General features: G+C 41.9%; 2 protein-coding genes across 2 annotated transcripts in view; one reads left to right on the top strand and one right to left on the bottom strand.

Annotated features, from left to right (window-relative positions):
* The window catches only part of LOC124176358, a 149,074-nt gene that overhangs the window by 77,728 nt on the left and 47,806 nt on the right, over positions 1-23,540 (bottom strand). Inside the window, exon 2 of the transcript XR_006869356.1 lies at positions 3,314-3,453. The gene's annotated coding sequence lies outside the window, so the exon portion shown is untranslated. The remainder of the gene's footprint in view (positions 1-3,313; positions 3,454-23,540) is intronic.
* Positions 14,186-22,521, top strand: LOC124176355 (forkhead box protein biniou-like). The gene is made up of 2 exons (XM_046557546.1): positions 14,186-16,279; positions 22,042-22,521. The coding sequence occupies exons 1-2, from the start codon at positions 14,965-14,967 to the stop codon at positions 22,359-22,361; spliced, it is 1,635 nt and encodes a 544-aa protein (XP_046413502.1). The 5' UTR covers positions 14,186-14,964; the 3' UTR covers positions 22,362-22,521.

Here is a 23,540-nt window from a genome sequence, read left to right as displayed (position 1 = left end):
TGTTCGCTCAAATTAGACCCGCCATTGTGAATTTTGTTAAATTTCTCAGATCAGATCCTATTATACCCAGTTTCAACGAATTTTACCGCAAGGAAGAACGTACCCTTCAAAGTTGTAAGTTGTATGAAAATCTTGAGCTCATTTCGTAGACGAGGTTTGAAAATTGACTTGACCGTAGCGAAAGTATTGGGTAGGTACGTACCTACTTAGGCATCCGAAACCGGAAGAAGTTAATCCTTTGAGGAAAAACCGAGCGCCTTGTAGTCTCTGACAATCTTTATCTCACTAGATTAGCAGGTGGCGTTATTTAATCTCACCGTAGCACTTTAATCTCGGGCTAATCTAGAGCCGGGGTTCTTCTATTCGTCGCGTAGGAAGCCGGAGAAATTATTCACTCGAACAAACATAAGAATTTCGAATATACAGAACAGGTACGTAAATTTTTGTACATTTAAAGCTGTTGTAACATCGGGGACGCGATTTCTTTACAGGTAAATTGACACGACACAACTGTTGCTTTGTCGGGTAAAACGTCGATTTCGCGGTTTGCTTCTAGAAAAGAAGATAAAGAAACAGTAAAAACGAATGGACACGTGTTTGGAAAAACTTCATATTTTCGCGCGAAAATGGATCTACCTAAACGCTTACAGGGCGGGCGCGATAAAAGACACGAGGATTTGCTCGGGCAGAGAATGCAAGGATATTGCTGGAGCCTCAACGGTGGTAAGTCGTTCCAGATGCGCGTGCTCCTCGAAGGTCCTTGCCAACACAAGGATGGCTGTATTTGAAGAAAGACCGTCTCCGGCTCAGCAGGTAGGTAACCGAAAGATCTTCCTAAGCCAAAACAAATGTCGTATCTCTTCCGTTCTCCTGTAGCTCGGTCAAATCTGACGAGGAATTGACGGAAAATTTTCTGGATCCGTACGATCCGAGAAATGTCACGTGTAGGACAACGATAAGGTATGAAGTGAATGACGGTGCAGCGAAGACTGTTCGTATTTCTAAGTTGGAACGCGTGATAAGATCGGAAGTTTGTGAAAAAAAAATAAATATTCAAAGAATTTGTTATACATAGAAATGTGGATATCTTTTATCGTCAAGTCGCAAGACGGAGAAAAATGAATTCAACTAATTGATTCTGATCATATGATCGTAATGATATATAAGAAGGACCTTGCGTTTTTTTTTTAAGAAAATTAAAACACTTAGAATTGTTTGAGTTTGAGAGCTTTATTATTTATAGTTTCAGGAACATTTCAGAATTTTTTCATTGAAATTATTAACGAAATGGTGGTATGGCGCATTTCCAGACATGAGCGTTCAACTTTTGAACGTAAAAAAAAAAAATCATCCAAAATATATGAGATTACGTACAAAAAATTTCGATTTTTCTACCAGAAAATTGTTGAAAAATGTTGATACGGAAATTCAAAAGTCTAGCCACCAGCTCGAATCGATGAACAAGTTTTAAAAATTTTGTCAAAATTTCAAGTCGATCGGATAAAAATTGACCGAGGAATCTGCGCCACCGGATTGAAAACGTGGTCGTTCACCGTTTGTGTGCGCCACGTCGCCATTGTTATTAATTTAAATGAAAAAAGTTCAAAATGTTCCGGAAGCTATAAATAACAGTGCCTTCAAGCTGAAATTACGCTACGTGTCTTTCTTGATCTAAGAAAAAAGGAAACTCCTAAAAATAGGTACGATTTAGACCGTCCAAGCTGTACCTCCCCGTAATTTGAAGTCTTCGAATTTGGACGTCACATATCAATAATCATGTCCTTGAATATTAAGCCATTTCTTCAGAGACCGCATATCCTCTCTTTCTAATCCTGTATCCACAGAGCTCCATCTACTATACATATAATACTCGAAATATTTGAACTCCCAAGTGGACCACTCGAAATCTTTCTATCAAGTATTTAGGGACCGTAGGGCCCAAGCAACTCGTGTGGGACGATCATCCACATACTTTTCGTATTACGGAGTGTAGCTGTGTATAGATTTTACACGCAGCACACCGACAAAGGCCTCAAAGACGTTGCGTGTTGCGACGAGACGAGCGTTAAGTGCGAACGTAATTCTGACATTATTGCGATGCGACTGAGTTGTTTGTGACCTGTTTGTAATTGTGGTATTTTCATTATTCACAGTTTCCTTGTGTACGTGGACAGCTCCGTTCTTAAATGACGTGCGATAATGAAGTGCGACTATTTGAAATCACCTCATGGACAGGCATGCGTGTAATACGAACGTAGGATCGAGCCTGATAATTGAGGCCTATTGCTCTTCTATAAATAAGAAAGTTCGGAGTTAACAACGTGAAACCTCTTCAAAAAATGGTCATTGAGATCAGCGTCTGAGGAACTTGAAGCACCGTCGATGTGTAGTGAACGTTGAAAAGAAAGAAAGAAACCAAAGCGAAACGTAAGCATTTTTTGGCACGAAAAAAAAAAAAAAAAAAAAAAAAAACAATACTACAACATTGGGGGATGGATTGCGGATAAAAGTTTCCAAGAGATCGACTAATGCAGACCTGGCAAATGAATAGCGCACATCGAAACGTATGATAAGCAATCTTTTTATAACAATGAAAAAATATTTAACGCAAAGTATGTCCACAGCTGTATATGGCAGCGGGGTTAGGTTACTTCTCATCAAAGTACAAAAGACAAGTGTTTTTTAAAGACATTTTTTTCCCCTTCAAGAGATCCAGTCGCGTATGATAAAACAACAGAATAATAAAATAAACAAAAATATGAAACACGATGCTAGTTAATCGTTCTACGGTTTAAATGGGTCTTCACCGGATCTTCAATTCCCAATAAATTGTTTCTGTTTAATCGTGATAAGTATTTGATAACTGTTTCATATAAAAAAAAGTCCAAAAGAATCGATATTTTTTCTTACAAAATCACTACACCTGCCACGCATAATTTTAATTTACATGCTCCTCAATTTTTAGGAATTGAAAATTTAACAGATTTTTGGTCTTTTTTTTTAAATCGCAATTGCTGATTTCTTCATTTTGAAATAATAATTTAAATATATTCTACTGACCATCGATTGATGAACCAGTTCAAATAGCCTGAATTTCGAGCCTTCTCCAAACGTTTCGAGTTGAGCAAAAGCTGCTCCACAACAGCGACCGATAGAAACCATTACTAAGCGAAAGTCACGTTTCGAGGTACGTGGATAGCTGTACCCAAGGTGGATACAAAAAACCAATCCCGTGCTCGGTAAGTCGGTGTATTACCGGCCGAGGGGTCGTTTTTACCGATCCTCGGTAACTTATCACACAACGAAAACTTACCCCGTCCGTAAGTGAGAGTTGCTGTCGTCAGAGCAGCGATCTTCATGTTCTACGGTGAGGATAAGGTAGCTACCGTAATTTGCGGAGTCTGAATTATCGGTAGCGATGCGTAAGCTGGCAGAGAAAAATTGTTGTTGCAGCTGCAAAAGAGAAAAGAAGAAGATAATTTTTTAGAATCATTTTTTATCCAATAAATGTATTTTTCGAAAACTATCTTACGTATATAAAAATAATACCGGAGATTAATGAAAAATGAAAAAAAAAAAATAAAAAAAATTTGCGCAAACAAGGGATTCAAGCGTTATTCTCTGCTGGCGGAAAATCCTCGCAAACTCGCGCTGACGGTATTTTAACTGCACGTTTAATAGCCTGAATGCAATTACTGCACACTTGGTTCGTCATCGCCGAGCGTAAAATTTTATAAGACGTAAAGGAGCGCTTCCACACGCGTTGGATCGCAACGTTTTCTCAGTGCCGGCAGCCTCGACAGATGGTTCTTGTCTGCCATCTCGTAACAATACTTCGTCTTATAAACAATGCACGACGGTATATGTTCTGTCCATTTTACGTCTTGAGAAGGAACGATCACAGGGCGGAAACTGTTGGCCAATAGAATCCCGTAGATAGAAAAAGAGAGCGAGAGCAAAAGCGAGAGAGACAGAGAGAGAGAGAGAGAGAAAAGAGTTGAGATTTATAACTTCCGGTTAGCTGCAGCAGCAGCTTCCTGGAAGAGGCTACTCCTCGCGATATCGAGTCTCTCCCTTTCATCCCCTCGGTTTCCGAGGGGAACCTCGCCTCAATTATACACGATCAACCCTCTTTACGACTTCTCCAGATTTTCATTGACTCGTTATGTTCGAGTTGTAATAAACCGATTGAAGAAATTTTTTAATCAGAGGATACGTAATAACATCATTTTCCGTTTTTGATCAGAGCCGGAATAGATATTTTACTCCAAGATGCATTGACGTGAAAATTGCACAGGTCTGCAAACAAAAAAAAAAAAAAAACCTGGACAGGTTTTTTTTTACACCGTTTCTTACAAAACAAAAATATTAATTTTAATAATTTTTTTTTTTTTTGCAAACCTGTGTCACGAAGACGGTTACGAGGCAATAATTTCTCTTCTACAGTCAAGCAACGGGCATATCGGTTCTTCTTCATCGTCATCCTGCACAACTACAATATGGGGGATGATTCGTGTGAGATTTTTGTTATATAGGTAGGTAAATTATATTACAGTCGTGGGTCGCGCACCTTGCGGCAATGTTCTATTCCGGTGGCTTTTAACAAACGGTCGTTAACTGTTAACGACGCAGTTAAGTCCGTGATCTGGCAAGATGGCCGCAGCTGGTCGCATCTGGGCCAGACGATTCTACGGGTCCGAGATGCACGCCTCAGGATTTTATACCGCACATGCAGCAGCATTGCGTTTCAGACAAAGTGCATAACAAAATGCCGGTTAACCTGATTTCATTTAACTCGTATCAAACGCACACACACACGCACGTACCTTGTACAAAGGATATTTAATTGCATTTTTCTCTTGTTCTTGTATCACTTTTAAAATCGATTTCTTTGCGAATTTCGCAAAATACGATTTTACCCGACAAGTAAGAAATATATAGAAAAAAAAAAGAATACCTTGACGTTTGATTAATTACTGATATATCTTTCTTCAAAGAGACAGAATCGACTTTCCAAGCAGAGGATGGAAAGAAGAAAAAGAATACGATTGTTTCTCGCGAATTGGAGAAAAAAAAAAAAAAAAAACGCAAGATTGAATATTAGAAAGAAAGAAAGAAAGATACGTTTATTTTTCTTCTGTACGTACAACTTCCGGTGGTAAAAAGTGAGTTTTCTACGAAAATCGTATCATACCATACTTATACGCGTGCGAATAAAGAGATGAAAAATTTATTTTGACAATTGTTTTCACCGAAGCTTATAAGAAGAAGGATAGTAGAAATTGTAATTAGTCATAGCTCTGAGAATCGGTGAAAAAAAAAAAGAAATTCGCGTTTCTTTATATTTACCGATTATAATCCATTACAGATTTTCGTTGTATACAAAAAAAAAAAAAAAAAAAAAAAAAAAATGGTTGACAATATTTATGCGTAAGTCTGTAACGCAGCGCATTATTACACCGGACAATTTGACGGTAGCGACGTAAAATCGTCAGGCTATCAATTGACGATGTGTCGAAGGGTTGCACTCGCGCTACATCGAACGGACATATGTGTATATATATGTGCAATATACATACAATTCTAGCGACTTTGAATTTTTACGACTGCGTGTGAGCATTGCCGAAACCACAGGGAGTGTATAAAAATCTAGACAGACGAGTGTATGCGTCAGTTTGATTCAGCGTGTTGGAAACGGTTAGAACTTTTCGAAACTGTGTGGATAATACACTTACGTACGTACTATACGTACATATACAATATACAGGATTGAAATCGTACCGTGAAACGCGTGTAGGTATATACAAAATTTACCGAACCACGTATGCGGGGAACGTAACTAAAGTCTAAACTAAACTAAACGAAACTAAACGAAACTGAGGTGAGGTAAATACTAGAACCGAAAGAAAGTGAGATGAGCGCGAGACCGGATTGCTTAAACATTGCGGTCCCCCTCGAGTAAATTATTTCGCCGTCCCCACGGCGTTAAACCATGGATACACTTATACTTGATCGTCTTCCAGTCCTACGTTCCTTGGAAACATGCAGCTTAATACACTCGTCTGAAGGGTGTTTTTTCTTTTTTTTTTTTTTTTTTAATTTTTCCTTTTTCCTTTCTCTTTCCCAGACCTTCTCTTCGATCTTGTAATTTTTCTCTTCATTCATCTTCCCGTAAACGTTTCAGGTCAATTTTGTTTACCGTTAAGTATCAATAATTCGGACTACACTCAGCGACAGGTAGGTAAATTTTCTGCCAAGTTTATAATAATACGTACGTGTATACGTAACACATTCTGAATCACCGCACGCGCGAAAACATATTTTTCAATTCAGCGGTATTTCGGTACTTCACGTATAGGTGATATTTATGCGAATTACTATCCACCGGGCAAATGCCAGGAATAGATGTGAGAAAAAAAAAAAAAAAAAAAAAAACAAATTTCAAATCGATCATTCGCATTCCGGCAGCATCGATTGATACGTATAAGTAATTGCAGGGGTGAAGAAATGGAACGAAGAGAGAAATGAAAATAACGTTATTTCGAGAAGACCTTCGAACATATAAATCAGCTTGCGCAAAATATCGAGATTGCCGAAGAAACACTGTCCAGATATTATTTCGTCTGCCTTTAGCGCACATACTTATATTATTATTGTTATTAGTTTTTTTTTCATCATTTCTCTTCGAGAGACATTCATCCGCCATTTTTATCACGAGGCGATGATAGGCCCCGTTTAAGAGGGACATTCGACCAATCCCAGAACAGCTGGAAACAGGAATAACAGGTTCAGGGAGCATGAAACAGCGCCAACTCCATGAAGCCTTCATTCGTACCTGAATTATAACGATAAACTGTGTAATTTGATCCGGCGCAAGGATTTTTTTAGAGTAAATATTTATCATACCTTTTATTCGAGTTTGAGAATGAAGCTAAAACTGATACAACATCTGAGATCTGATAGTGTCGAAGTTGGTAACGTTACTAGGAATGCAAGTTTCGAAAGAATCGTTACCTCGCATCTTTAGAATCTTATTCTTTGATATATATTCAGCCATATGTTTGTAAAAAGCAAAGAAATGCTCATATGTTGAAAATCCAACTCCTGGAACGTCGTTCGAAAATTCCGCACAAATATGATTTCTTCTCACCGATTTCTTCCGCTACGTTAACGGATTACTAACTTCAGCCTCGTGACATCTTACGAAACATATTTGCGAATGAACCTAAGCCAAGGATCGTATTCTACCCTGTTTCCATGCCTCGGTCGAGCAGTAGGTTCAAGGCGTTTAAGCTGTAAACTAACGGCCTATTTGCGGCATTTCGGACCCGTCGCCACTCCTGAAGCTGTATAACAGCAGAAACCGAAAGACCGCCGATAAACCCTCGCTCAAGACAATCGCTTCCTGGCACATGTTACACACTCCTAGTAGCAGCTTCCATTCCTGATGCGAGAATTTAAAAAAAAAGAAACCACTCCCCCCTTCCCCGGAAAAATAAAAAGAAAAAAGGAATGAAAGGAAAAGAAAAAGAACAGAACAGACAAAACTCTGTAGAATCGAAGTTTTCTGCACTCGTCTTTTTATAGGTGTCTAAAAGGTATCTTCGTGGAAAGTGACCGGTTTTAGTACAGCATCTTTGATTTGTAACCGGCTTCGTTTACAATTTCTCAAAACGTGATGAACGATCCGGGTACTTATACGACAGTTTTTTCTATGTGTGAAAAATCTGACTCGTTAATTTTATTCCACTGTTTCTGATGTTGCAGCGAAATTAATTGGTACAAATTAGGGGAGAGAAGATGGAAATGGACCCCTTAAGGTAGGAATAACATTAAAATAATTTTAACAACGCAATCTGTTTGTCTTTGGTCTGAAAATATACTTCAAGTGTTATCGACATTTTTTAAATCTCATTCGATTGTACAGGGGGTCCATTTTGTCCGCCTCCTCCCTACTTACAAGTTTGCATCGAATTGAATCGACGATATTTCAAAAGCCTGGTTTGATTCTCCGCAGGCGAGACGGAACGTAATTTTCGAAATAGTATATTGCGCAACAAGGAGAAAAACTCGGTCTTTCCGGGTCGAGCTTAAGTTTGCAACATAGAGTCGTAGGTGAGACGAAGTAGAAAATTGAAAATACGCGAGGCGAAATGACGTTGTTGCGCACGATTCTTTATCCAACGAGAATATATCACGCGTTTTTTCGCGAAGCACGAAATTGAGGTTAGAATCGCGCAACGTCAGATTTGTCTGCAACAGCGCATGCGCGGAGTGCAGAAAATACCACTTTCGACACTCCCATGACTTAAGGGTGGTATTTTCATTACTCCGCGCACGCGCAATCGCAGACCGAATCTACCGTCGTAGAAACGGGTAATTTTTGTGCGGAAAACGCACTGCGCATTGAAAAACGCGTAAACGACACTCGCTCGCGTTGTATAAATATATTTTTCTACATAACCAGTCGCCGATATTCCCTCGTGCCCGTATACACTTTTATAGAATATGTCTTGTAGGAGGTGTAGGCGCGCGGGTTCGCCGCTCGCAACAGGAGTATAAAATTACGGTATCGTGTAAACAGCATCGCGTCGGCACGTGTGATGGCCGCCGACGGCACCCTGGGTGGGCTACCGCGTATGTTTTGCGTATTAGACGTAGACACGACCGTCTTCTCCGTCAGTTCTCCTCCAGACCTCGGTATCGAGAAGCTTTTACCTCTCTCTGATCTTCCTGAGATCCGTAGTCACCTCGTTGTACCTACAACCTTAAAACAGGGAAGAGTCGTCCAAGGGCGCGACTTTCGGACGCCCCGAAAAGTCAAGAATGTTTAACCACCTCGAGTACACGTAATTTCCAGATCAAATTATACGTGCAGTCGAGCGGAAACCGAGAAACGTTCTTTTACAACTCACTTCTCTTGGCCTTGCCATGTTTCTTAGTTTCCGTAATATTTTCGCGTAAGTTAAGACCCTGCCAAAATTTCTCCTCCCCAAAGGCAGAACCCCATCCTTTATACCGATTTCTTTCGGCCCTCCGATTTGTAGGTGGAAAATTTTGCTCACTTCAGACCATTCGATACCGATATTTAGAAGCCTTTTGTGGCATGCGACACCCAGAGATTAATCAAAAGCAAAACGGAAAAAAGAAATTTCCTGAAAATATTGTCACTTTCTAAAATTTTTCATACTTTGGGTAAAAATTTAAAAATTCGAGGTTAATAGTGGTAGAATCGAGACTTGAGGATAAGATCCGACAGACTCAGTGTGTACTCGAAGGGTCGATTTTGACGTTGACGTACGTATCTCCAAGTATAGAAGTCCACGTATCTGAAACACGAAAATGAGTTCAAAAGCCCCATTTTATACGCAATTATCAACAAAAACACTCAAACACATTTTCACTTCACGCAGAAAAAAAAGAAATGGCACGAATTCAACGAATTTATTATTGCAGTTTAGTAGAATCCGTGCAATTCCTTTATTTCTGCGTGAAGTGAAAATCCGTTGGATTGTCTTTGTTCAGAAATTGTGTGTGGAATGGGCCTGTTAACCCTTTTAGTTACAGTGTGATGCTCAGAATCCCAGTCTTATCACAGTTTACTTACAACTTGAAATAATCGTTGTAACTTCGTACATAACCCGAATAACCCTCGAGTAACAAGTTTCGGTTAGAATCATCGAATTTTGATAGTCTTTTCGATTTGACGTCCGCCATATTGGATCCGCCATCTTCTGTTTATAAACTATCAACTTCCGACTTCAAATTCGTCGTCAGCGAGCTGAAAAACCCACGATTTCACAAACTCGGGCCAAATTATTGAGTTTAAAAATGTGTAACCAAAAGGGTTAGCCACTTTTTCGCGTTACGATGCAACAACGTCTAATTCGACTAGGGAACACTTCGCGGTAAGTTGTAAAAGAAAATCTTATGAAATATTACACGGACGTGACTTTAGAAATTGTGTAACTTTGACCGTAAATATTACGTTTCGAGGATCTTAAAAGCAATCGTAGATCACTTATTGCCCATTTATTCGACTAGTTTTTCCACGAGTTGCACGGCAGTGAAAATTTCACTTGTTTGAGATAAAATTTACCGTGAATTGAAATTGGAGACCATCAGGGATCATTGCGCAATATATAAGGACGAGTATTTTTATTTTAGGGTAAATATGGTCGGACCAAATTAGGGGTGATGCACGCTGCTGTTTTCTTTCACGTGTCCATCGTGGCTGGGGGTGGGTTTCTTTTTCTTGTTTTCATTTCTTTTTCTTGTTTTTTTTTTTTTTTTTTTTTTGCGTGCGTGTGTGTTTTTGAAAAGGATGAGACGCACTCGACGGTGTCACACAAAATGTCACGGGTGCTCAAAACACGAGGAATATACCGTGCAGGAACTCTGTAATACCGAAAGAGAGAAGGAGTAACGGTAAACAGCAGCCCTTTTATCTGCTCCCGGGACCACGACCCTTGACCCTCGTCCTTAACTCACTGTCGAGGGCTGCGCGACGAGTGCAGTGTCCCGCAATAAATCAGCAGTAGCTCGCCTGAGGTTTTTCATTATTACGATGCGCGATGTCCTAGCCAGATAATCCAATAATTATAAATATTAGGGTGGTTCAGAAGAGGGCCGTTATTATTTATTTATTTTTTTTTTTTCTTTCAATACTTCACTCTTAATTCTCCGAGATTCTTGTAATTTTTCACCAAAGAGAAATAGCTCACGCAAAAAGGATTGGGAGGAAAAGAAATTGTTAATACTGCCTCAACGATGTTGAAATTTTTTATGAAGGCTATCTTCGGGAATTTCGAAATCTGAATATATCCATAAACGTTTTGTACGACATTAACAAGAGTTTTTGTTAAACCTGAATTGCGTGTAATTTTTTTTTAGTACACAAGATTCAGTTGTCGGTAAAAATAAAAAAATTAAAAAAAAAAACAATAAACGTCACGTTTAAGAAATGAAAAATTATAATGATATTGATTCGCATTCCTCCGGTTTTGCGTGACCTTTTGTTCGCTACAAAGCGACAAGAGAAATAAAGATCAGTGAAATGTTTTAATATTTGTTAGTTAAAAAAATTAGTAATTACGAATTTTAACGCGTAGATGTTTCGGTACTGAAGAAAAAACCGCCCGAATCTCAAGTTTTTACAAAAACTTTCGTTTCGTTACACAAAACATAGTGACTCATGGATTTAAGGATATCTCAATTTCAAAATTCCCGATAATAACCTGTTTTTCAAAATTTCAACGTCGCCGAGGTGGTGTTAAAAATTTTTTTGTGCGAAAAGAAAAGAAGAAGATCAACTGAGCGCGATCTTCCACGTAACGTATGATAGAACGGTCATATTTTGACAAAACCTTTCTTTTAACCTGGGTTGTCATGGTGTAAAATGGCAAATAATTATTTTCTAAAATACTCAGCCTAACGCATAAAACACGTGGATGGAAAAACTCCGAGTTAATAGTTAAAAACACACTCGAGATTATAGCTGATGATCTAGAGTATAAGAGAGGATATCAGCACTTATAACAATTCCCGGCTACCGAGGATCTCTTACGTCGAATTCAAGGGTATATAATAGGTATGACAAGAATACGGATGTGCGGAGAGAAAATCGTCTCCGATTTCAGACCCGACTCCTGGAAAATGTTAACCCTTCTCCCTCGGGGGCTTCAGCAGCATCCTTCTGCAGACGCAACCGCGGACAGAGGTTTTAAACGTCGAGATCGAGGACGACGTTCTCGCGGTAGGGTTACAAGGCACGTAGATTTTGGTGCAGCGAGGGGACGAGTAAAAAAGATGGCCGCTGAACCTACTCGGTCGGCGCATCTCTTTCGCCACGTCGTTTGAACGTACGCTCGGCTCTTCCTCAAAGACAAACAAACTACTCGAGGATTCATGGCCTCGCATGAGCCAGAACCGCGTTCACCGTCATCGAAAGGAGGAGAATCAACCGGGGCTATACACGAGACTCTACCAACACCGAGAAGATGACGAGTCGATGACTGGATATAACGAATAGTGTAGCTATGTCGGCCTGATTCAACAACCAAAATCACGAGAACAACCGCGTCGTTTATTTTTTGCCAGTTGTTATCACTCTGTTTATAACTTGAGAGATCGATGGATCGTCATTTCAGGGGACTCGAACCTCGCAAAGATTGTTCTAGATCTAGGATCTAGAGATTGTTCGATCATCGAATTGATCATTATCCATCAAATTTATATCCGAAACAGTAATTTTTCGAAATTATACTTCGTTCACTCTAGTTTTAGATCCATGTACATTATACTGGTTCGTGTTCAAGTACAAATTTAATATGCACGATTACTTTTGGTTTACAAAAATTTCAAACACAATTTCGATAATCAAGTTTTCTGAAATTTTGCGAAATATAGCAAGTGCGCGGAACTGCGTTGAATCAAACCATTAACGGCAACGATAGACTTGGATTTATGCAATTGCGCAAAAACGTAATTTCACGCTCCGTCAATTACACGTTTTGCACACCATACTCACTACGGCGATGTATATTTTCATCTGGCATTATCCGACCACTGAATGTTTAAAAAAATCCCAAAAAACAAGCAGCCGACGTGCAGAATTAAAACTTTCCAAGTCACAAGGCAGGTACATAGATCGTTACATACGTTTTGCCACGATTCTTTTTTTACTCATATTATTGCACACCGAATTCGCTAGAGAAAGAAAAAAATAAAAAATAAAAAAAAAAATGGAACCAAATCACAAAAAATCCTTTCTTCCGCGACGAAGAATCATTCAAGCAGATATATAACGCTCGATTCGTTATAAAACCGAACAGTGATCCGATTAATTATAGTTACATGCTCGAAGTTCTGCAGGTCCTGATAACGGAGCTTTGCTGGTCGACGTTCGTCCGACTGTGAATAATTATCGAGCAATCGATCGTCACGTCGGTGAGATCAATACCAAGATGTCACGGACGCGTTGACAGTATGAAGTAGGTACGTGTCATGTGGCAGATAAATTTTTAACGATGCGTGCGTCGCGGCTTAATTATCGATCCAATTAGATGATCCGGTCGATCGTGCGAAGGTGATACGTGGAATAAAGAATGGCGAAGCTTGCAACGGATGTGCGTCCCGAGGAGCTTGCAGCATCGTGTTATTAGAGAGTGTCGGGGATGATGAGAGGTGGGCGGAACTCCGGAATTCTCGGCTGGCCCGATGACTGGTTCTCCTCTCGACGAATAAGAGCGACGAGTCTTCCAGCCTCACAGATCCGTAGCCTCGTTCATCTCCATCCGTTGACTGAGGATAACCGAATCGACTCGAGGAATCATCCCACGCTCGATTCCCCCATGCGCGTTTTTAGATACACGAGGGTGTTACACAGGCTTCCGAAGTCTGTCCAGAGCGAGCTACGTGACTCGCTGCTTTTTGCTCTCAAACTCATTTCGCCGAGTCCGCAGACGAGCTTAAGGTTTACCGGGAAAATTCCACACCTCAAAATTATCGGCTTCATCGGGCAAGAGTAGGATGGACGGAAATTAAGATTCTACGATAGTGTTTTCTCGCTTTATTGTTGATTCTAGCCGCCTGGACTGTGTCAGCATCCGAAGAGTCTGAATATCGTTACTCTGCACGAGTGAGGATGGCGAAATAACAAAATCGAGTTTGGCTTTCCGATATATGGGGATGAGAACTCGGATCAATCTTCGAATCGAAAGAGTAGAAGCGAAGGGAACCGATCAGTCTCGAAACGGATTCGAAAAAAATTGGTCGGTAACCAGATAAGAAAAGTGCTCAATTTTTTAGCCTAAGGTATGTGTAACGAAAACCTGATCGCCATGAGGACCAGAACCATACAAAGACAAACGGATGTGACTTCGTCTGCACGTTTAAACGACTGAAATTTCATTTGGAAATAATAAAACGAGTGACAAAGAAAGAAAGCCACACCATAATTTTAACGAATAATTTTGGAATACCTTCGTCCTTAGTTTCTCCTTGGTCGAATACATCGCTAGAATATAATCAGTCGGCAGTGTAAGGAAGGAAGAATACTGGTGATAGCTGAGACGGTTGTAGGCGTTTCTGACCACGCCTCGGTTGCCACCCATGAGAAGCCACGTGACCAAAGAGTAAAGAAGTGTGACTTAGGTTTAGTGAGACGAAACACTTATGTGGGAGCAGCTCAGCAGCCAGTCTCCACCACGAACCCCGCCGCGTCGAACCTAAATAATTACTCCCCGGGAAAAGATCGCGCAAACAATTTACTCGTATATAAATAATTACAAACTCAAGCCATTGTCCGAGCTGCCGTTATACTACACGGTGCCGGTTCGAATAAATGTTTGGATATATCCGAAGGACGTAAACAGTTGATATCCTTAGACGGGCGATATTTACACACTTTAAGTTTTTTCTCACACACCATCGCGGCCGAAGACGTTGTTCGTCATCGACACACGTATTTATACTCATTATCTGTGTACTCGCCTACTGTAGTGACATGGTGTTGGCACAATTTTCACTCGTGCTTACGTGATACAAAAACTTGACGGATATTCTAATACTACTATATAAATACGTGATATATATTTTTGTCAATGTGTAAACGCGTCGAACAGTGAACGGTGGATTTGATGTCAACGAATACAGAGTATCAAGAAGACTGATTTTGTGAAAAGTGACGTAATATAAAAGTTTTTGTGTCGCGTGGGCTCGAAGACTTGGAACAGGTACAAACGGTCAGAGAAAGTTGAAAAACCCGAGAGGAATATTACAAATCAACGTTCGGAAATGTGCGTCGAGTCGTCGCCGGGACGAGTTTGACGAACCAAAAAAGAATAAAGAAAGAAAAATAGAGGGGTGGATAGATTTGGTTCGTTGTTAGTTTGATATATACCAAGCGAGACACGCGTCTCGGGTAACGGCTTCAAAATTTTGCTCCACGGTAGCTCGGTGATAATGAAGAATGAGTCGGAGGGTGGTCCAAACGTCCTGCAGGAATCTCACGGGGCGGGAGGAAGCGCCGTTAATTCGGGAAGGACTGGAAGCCAGAGCCTCCAAGAGTCGTTGATAAGCCCGTTATCCCAGGTGAGCCAGTCGACGGAGGCGCCCCGCAAGCCTGGAGCACGTCGTCAGGAGAAACCGCCTTATTCGTACATCGCGTTGATAGTGATGGCGATCCAATCGAGTCCGGGAAAGCGACTGACACTGTCGGAGATTTACACCTTCCTCCAACAACGGTTCCCATTCTTCCGCGGGGCTTACCAAGGCTGGAAGAACTCGGTAAGACACAACCTGAGCCTGAACGAGTGCTTCATAAAACTTCCCAAGGGTCTCGGTCGGCCGGGAAAAGGGCACTACTGGACCATCGATCCGGCGAGCGAGTTCATGTTCGAGGAAGGAAGCTTCCGGCGACGTCCCCGCGGCTTCCGGCGAAAGTGCCAGGCCCTGAAACCACAGTACCCTCAATACTTCGCGACGGCGACTCCCGTCGGTGTCCAGAATCCCGGTTACGAGGGATCTCTGGCTGCGGCTGCGGCGGCCGGAGCCGGAGCCGACTACGTTAATGGGTACCAGAACCAGTACCAGAACTACCAAGACTACGCGATGTACGGTCCGACTACCGGCATGACGGCGGATTGGGGCTACGCCGAGACGCCTTACAAGACGCCGATCGCCGAGGTCACCTACAAGACGACCGAGGTCACCTACAAGACCGGGGACCACTTGTACAAGAACAACGAGGCGCTTTACACCCGGGGAAACGAGGGCGGCGTTGGGGTAACCTTCAAGACCGAAGTGCCCTACCGAAACGGCACCGATCTTGCCGCATACAAGACCGAGGACGCCGAGATGTCATTCAAGGGTAACGACTCCGATCAGATAATGTACCCCAAGAGCAACAACAACTCCACGGGATCGAACCCCTCGACACCGAACCCGGCCCACCATCACCAGGACTACTACCCTGCCCCGATATACAACATCCAAGGTTCCGTCCAGCAGGGGTCATCCTCGAGCGGCGGATCCTCGTCTGGACTCGGGGTCTCTCACCCCCACAACCACACGCAACACTCTCACCCCCATTCCCATGGACATTCGCACTCGCATTCGCACTCGCACTCTCAGCCGCAGCCAGCCTCCAGCCCGATTGCAAATTCTAGCTCGAATTCAACTCACAGCGGATGCCAGACTCCGGTCGGCGTTGGAATCGCCGGTTCATCAAACTCCGCAACCTCCGTAGTAGCCAGTACCCACAACACGGATCATCACGGTAAGAATTTTCATTCATTACGAGTGTATGGTGTGTCCGTGTTTTCATTTTCCTCATCGCCAAATCGGTTGCCGGTTACACCGACTCCGCATCCTGTCCGGCGGGACGATGAATCACGAGGTTTACCACACGTGTCAAGTAGGTCGTTTAACGCTTGGAACTTTTACCGAGTATGTACGATTCCCTGTATTATATGCGGTACGAATCGAGACTCGGGAATTCTATGGTAGGAGGAATTTAAATCCCGGACAAAGATATTCAAGGTATAAATTGTATGCGTCAATCAACTATTACGAACAGTTAATGTTGTTGTCGTTTTCTCAGGTTAGAACAGTATTTGAAAAGAATTCAGCAGACTGAAGCAATTCGACCGTGACGATCACCACATATAATCACTAACAAAAGTCAATCAAGCCCGTTATCCGATTCGATCAATCTATAAGGATGTGTGGGTACAGTGATTCATTGCGCAGCGTTCTTAACGTGCAGTCTGTTCGGTTAAGAAAATATGTTACGGCCCCTGATAGCTCGTACTGTCAAAATAAACCCGCGCCGGGATTCTTACAATACTCGGCTCTTATCCCGAAGGAAAATAAGAGGATGAAAGGTAAAAAAAAATTGAAACAGGATTATACCAGGGGGTGTAGCAGTTTGTAAGAATAGGACCTATAGACTATAGAATCTATAACAGAATTTCGCGTCTTCCGTTTCCTCTACGTACATTCCTCTGCTGCAGTTCGGAGGAATGACGATGGTCGAGAAAGATTTTCCACCAGCACAGAGTGCTGTCGACAGTTTCAAATTTCACGGTCCGGCGCCTAAAAGCTCGTAAACTGTAACAAATTTTCCACATGGCCCCGATACGACGTGAAACGGTACGTCACGAAACGAGCAGAAGACATCGTCGCACTTCGTCCGTCGCCCACCCAGCAGCTCGTGACGAGGGTGTTCGAAAGGGCGAAGCTTACGTCGTGCTGGACCCGGATAATTCCGAGATACCGCGACGACGTTGACGACGACGATGCCGATGGTGATCACGAGGCGGGTTCCCTGCAGTCCGCGAGGCAATGGAACTTGGAGCGTTTGTCGCGGGCGCACTTAGGGTGCGAGATTCCGTAACTTTCCGGGACGGTTGACAGGGCCTATTAGCCGGGGTGACGGGGCTGTCACGCCCCGTTTCTCGTACTCTCGTAACTCCCGGGTCGTAAGTTAACACGTGTAACGCTGTCGCGACTCACATCCATCACTCTTCCTCATCCTCTTCTTCGTATACCTACCGCTGCAGCGACGTTGTTCCTATGGTACGAGATTTATTTAGCGCGCTGGATGGAGAAGATCGAGCTCAAACTCGCCCCTGCAGCCACGTAAACGATTCAACCCGTAATCCTGTACCTGCAACGTCCCGAAGGTGCGTTGGCGCGATGTTCACATGATGATGATAATAATGATGATGAAGTGTATTTGGATCTCACGTACCTACACCACTATCGAACGAAATGAAACTGGAATGTATATAGTTATACCGTTAGTGAAGTGCTACTGCATCCCGTATACACCAAAACACTGTACCTACTACCAACGATAAAGGTATAACGAAGACTTGACTGTAGAGTCTCTACATCCAGTGATCAAATTTCACCCTAGATCCACTTGTCTCTGTACAGTCTCTGCACTTACCTACAAGGCTGTAGTGGTTCTCTATTGTTCAGTGTAACTAAAAGATCAGTATCTGTGCGTTAGGCTCACTATGTAGTAGATTCCATGTTACCGTCCATGTCGAACACGCCACGAGACCGCGGTTTAGTCTGAAACGTGCGAACATAATCGTGGTGAGATTTGTAGTTATGCAAGTATGAAAAACCGCACGACGAACAGCAAGTACGTATATCTATGCATATTCATACATGCAAACATAAGCGTGTGCATGTATGTATGGATGTATTTGTCCGTGGACGGAGAAGCTGGCGGTGTGGCTTACTTAGCGGGCATAAGTGTGATCCGAAACCGTTTATCGCCCAAATATTTACGACTACGATAAACAAGATGTTCCCTAATCTACTACAGAAGACGCGGAAAGATGTAGACTACCCGCGGCACGCACAAAACGTTCACGGTGATGGTGATGGCGGTGGTGGCGGTATAAAGTTGAGATGAAAATTTAGTGTTCAGTACTGCATGGCATTATAGAAGGATTGCCGCGTATAATCTATCCGATCCAATTTTTAAATACGAATCGATGAAAGCCTTTCAATTAATTCGTAGGTATATAATATTGCCAAACACAAAACCAGGTACCTATCGGGTTCTAATTTGATTTACGATTTTTACAAAATGGATTTTTGGTCCCGTTTTCGAAACTGCTGCACGAATCGTGTTTGTCACAAGCACAAAATTCAAGCAATAATGATACGACGACGACGATAATGATATAACGATTTGGAGGTTATATAGAGAGAAGGATACTCAAAATTTGTCGAGGTGTCAAGATGATCGGTGCGTATGTACCTATCCATATTACTTGAATGATCGAGGTCAAAAGAAGACCGGACCTATAATCTATTATACGTTGTAGAATCGGATAAACGCTCCATACGTCAGATCGTAAATTGCAAGAGCAGGCACCTCGCGTGGGCGTGGGGATGACTGGATGAGTCGCAAAATGTATCGGGACACGGTTTCTTTTAAATCCGTTTTAGTCGCGGCCGGTTATATAGGTACCTACCGTCGTTTAACAGAGTCGGAGGCGTATTAAAGCGTTACGGAATTTGAGATGGGAGCCGTAGGCAGCGGCCCAGGCAGCAGCTTGTGTAGTTGGGCAATTTTCTTTACGAAACGTAAACCAACCGATCCACGTTCTTGCTGTTTTCTCAAGTCGTGGATATTTCTGGCACAATCGGGTCTAATTGCAAACATTGGCAAATCTCTGTCTCTTTCTCTCTCTCTTTTCTCATCTGTCTCACTGTCCTCATGACGTCATCCTCGACACAGTTTCACACTCTGCAATTCATCCAGTACACAGTGCATTGTGTAGTGTACAGTACGGTATAACATGGTTTAGTTACATGTTCAGTTTCATTTCATTGGTTAGGTTACGTTAGGTTAGGTTAGGCTAGGTTAGGTCAATGGTTCGGTTAGAGGTGAAGTTCCATTTCATTGGTTAGGTTAGGTTTAGGTTAATGGTTCTATTACAGGTGTAGTTCCATTTCATTGGTTACGTGGATTAGGTGTTGGACTTTTTTTTATTCATGTTAACACGATCGTTTAATCATTTCTCCTTCGGTTACACGCGACAGCACGGTGACGTCATGTGAGAAAGATGAGAAAACCGCTGTTATACCTATTCTCTACATGATTTCATCTAATGACTCTATACCAACGTAGCACTGATAGACACGGTGGTTCCCCCATTTCCTGAAATTCCATCATGATTATACCGGAGGTCGGTCGTGTCTGAATCTATTCACCATGACCATACCACTTCCCGACACCATGTATGACATACAACGTACCGTCAGATTGAACGTTCTGCAATAATCGGAGCGAAGAAAGAAATATTAAAAGAGAGAAGAAACCGTAGATGAAAAAGGAGTTGAAGAAAGAAAAAGAGAATTTAAAGGAAAGATAAAAAATAAAAGGAGTACGGACGCTGTCGGGGTATAAAATTCCCTGGCACATGGCGCCTCCTCCCTGTCTCCGTCCCTCCCTGCTGGCTGGTCTGCACCAGCAGCAAAAGCAGCGGTAGCAGCAACAGCAACAGCAACAGCAACAGCCCCACGTGCGCCTGAAGCGGGGAAAACGCGCGCGAGGCTAGCGCATTTCACTCATTCGAGTCCGTGAGAGACTTTGACTGGCAGCTCAGAGCGAGCCTCAAGGACCACCCGCGACGCCTATAACCCTGCTCCATACACTCGCATTTGTGCTTAATATGTTATACCCAACGATTGTATACGTGTACGTAATATTGCGCATGGACACTCCATTCTACGCGTGATCGATGCTCGTTGTCAATGCGGATACTGGAATACTACTGGAATAGCCATGGCTGATGGGATCGGGATCAACTTGAGAAGATGGACACGAAAACGAGTGGACATTGACAATCGGGAGAAAATATAGATTCAGCGATGTTAACGGGTTTGGTTTTCTATTCATCGACAACTTATTGTTGGTATGTGTATAATAAGTTGAGCTGCAGGATGAATGATTGGAATCTGAGAAGTTTGTCGGATTTCAATTGCCAGGGTCTTTTTCGTCTCAACAATTGGAATTGGATGGATAATAGGGTCCTTCATGATGTAAGGAAATGAGGTGAAACAATACGCGTACGCTTTAGTTGAACCAATCAGAGAACATATCCAAGGTGACGTCATGTAGGCTCGATATTTTGTCCCTTAATGTTTACATTATCATTTTTTCAACTTTTGACTGCACAAACTGGCAATTTTCAGCAAACAGAATATATGAAAATAAATAAGTAACCTCAAGTAACCTATTTATGTGATTTCTGTGACATCATCTTGGATATGTGCAGACTGCAGACACACCTTATTTCCTTACGTCATGGGGTTCTGGAAGGCCTGATAAAAATTAGAAAATTCCTGCTTTTATATTAGAAAATGTGAGAACACAACTTTTGTGAATCATGCCGCGTATGATTGCGTAGAGGAAAACGGAACCGATAACATAGAGAACACAACTGCACATCAAGAATCCTAAGCGTTGATAGCTACAACACACTACGAAAAAGATCTGGTCTAATCAACAACTTTACTATTAATCATTCTAAGGAACTGGTTTCGTCGCCAAGTAAATTTTGGTAAAACAGATCAAATCGTTTGACAATATTACAGTGTAAACCAAATAATTTGGTATTGTCATTTAGATGTATTGTATTGCCAATGTCAATCAAATGTTTGGTTGATTCTGGTAGTGAGTTGTAATCGAGGTCAGTGAAAAAAAAGAAGTCCAACCGCATAAAGTATAATTGAAGAATACCAAATTTCGTTTTCTCCATAAGCATACCTATAGTAGGTATAGTCACACGTACCAAAACAACTTGTTCAGCGTCTTTCGTCGCGATTAATTCTAATTTAAGGTGGTCATAAATTGCCAAAAATGGTCCTCCACTCCAAAGCAAAACTTGTACGTTATACCCACGTCACCTTTATACACACACACACGCGCGCGCGCGACATGTTCCAGGATAGAAGGCATTCCGTAACAGCACAGGGTTTCCACATTGGAATATATAGTATAGGAGCGTCCGTACGCTGCACGACATGAAGTGGAACGCACTTGAAAGTTGAAAGCTCTTGAGATTGAGGCTCCCCTTCGCGTCCCTCGTCATCGTCATCATCATCATCGTGACCCCCAACCAGCAACGAGGCCATTACAGGACTGATCCCTATCAGGCGATGTTAAAGCACTTTCCATTTTTCAAATAGAACTCAACAAGAGTGTAAGCTCGAAGATCGTAAGAACGAAAACAAAAACGCGGACAGTGCGAATGCCATCCCTGTACATCAAGGGGTCGATGGTTCCCACCATCCAAGCTTTCCGATTGGTCGATCAAACTTTGGAAACCAATCAAAATGCTTGGATGCTGGGAAATGTGAAAAGTGAAATTACTTAATCGACCCCCAGTTACCAAATTCCTCTTCTTCCCTCGAAGACGGACCATTGCACGACATGGAACACCAACTCCTTCTCCTCTTCCCATATTCTCTGCACCTTCTAATATCTCCGGCATTGTCTGCTTGCAGGTATGCGAATGCAGTGTTCAAGCTCAAGCTCAAGCAGTTCGGGGGGTGGTTTGGTCGAGAGGAAATCGTACCTTCCGCCACCGCCGTCTTCGGTCCCCTTGAGTTCTTTGAGCTCGCTGAATTCCCTGAGTTCGCTGGGCGCCCTGAGTCTGGGTAACCTGGGTAACCTGGGAAACCTTGGCGGCCTCGGAAACTCGGTTGGCAGCCTAAACGTTCCCACCTCGGTAACGAACATGAGCATCGGGGCGAATAACATCGCTCACACCTCGACGCCACCTCCGACAACGATGTACTACGATCAGCTTAAGTACCAAATGTGAAGAAGCACCTGAAGCGGTTCACAAGCTGGCCGCAACGGCTTAAGTTAATCGCATATGTATAATATACAGGGTATTCCAATACCACTTCGACCTAGGTCCGACCATTGACCTCTCGGATTGGACCTGCGATTTTTCGTACGATTGTTCTCACTGTGAAAGGAACTCGGTTTGTGTTTTTTTTTAGATTTTTACGACTCGATTGAAAGTTTCTACGATTTTTTAAAACAATTTGAATGATCGAGACGATTTCAAAATTTATAATAATAATCATGTAAATAATTGCGGGCCCAACCCGAGAGTTCAAGGATCAGACCCAAATACAAGTGGTATGGAACGCCCTATACCCAACCCTGAGATATTTCTCCTTGTTTATGACGTAGTAATGTATAACATATTTTCGACGATGACAAGTATGAAATTAGGGCTTGGAACAGGTGTACAATTATATAAATAATAAAATAACTTTCGCAAAAGTATTATAATAGGGAACGGTAAATTGTTATCGATATTATTATATTATTATTAAATATTAAATTAAATTATATAAACGAACAAACTCGCGTACTAATTCTAAATAATATCTTCATTTGAAATATGCAACGCGTATTGGAGATATGATCCTCTTCCTGCAACCCCATTTGAACATTTTACTTATACCAACATCAAAATTAAAATCTTCATTGGAGGGTAATTCGCGCGCGTTCTGCAGAGGTTATAAAATATATGGAGGATCGTCAGTCCTTAGTGCCAAAAAGAAAGAAAAAAGAAGAAAAAAAAAAAAAAACAACCAAAAACCAAACAAATCCCAGTTTCTATAATTCAAATTATAATTTTAAGTAGGTATATATTAATTATTAGGCCCAGTCTAATATTTATAAAGTGACTATTCCGATTTGATTGGATTTTACGATTATTTTCATACTTTGCGCGACTAAAATGATCTTAATATTGTAGGTCACTGAATTTGTCCGAAAGTCAGTGATAACGTCGTTGGAAAAAAAAAAAAAGAAACCGCATGGTTCCATTTGAAAAAGTCGAGTCAACCTTGACGTTGCTCCAACAACGAACAATATAACTTTAATATAAAACATTTTTGGATATATCATTGACAATAGTTTGAGCGCTATTGCTCTGTAACACTTTAAATGCCTCACCCTGTATGCATATAGATAGACAGCT

Source organism: Neodiprion fabricii, chromosome 2 (assembly GCF_021155785.1).
Source record: "Neodiprion fabricii isolate iyNeoFabr1 chromosome 2, iyNeoFabr1.1, whole genome shotgun sequence".
In the NCBI taxonomy this organism is placed as follows: Eukaryota; Metazoa; Arthropoda; class Insecta; order Hymenoptera; family Diprionidae; genus Neodiprion; species Neodiprion fabricii.
Note: the sequence above shows the minus strand (reverse complement) of the source record. Positions and strands in the feature narration are given on the sequence as shown.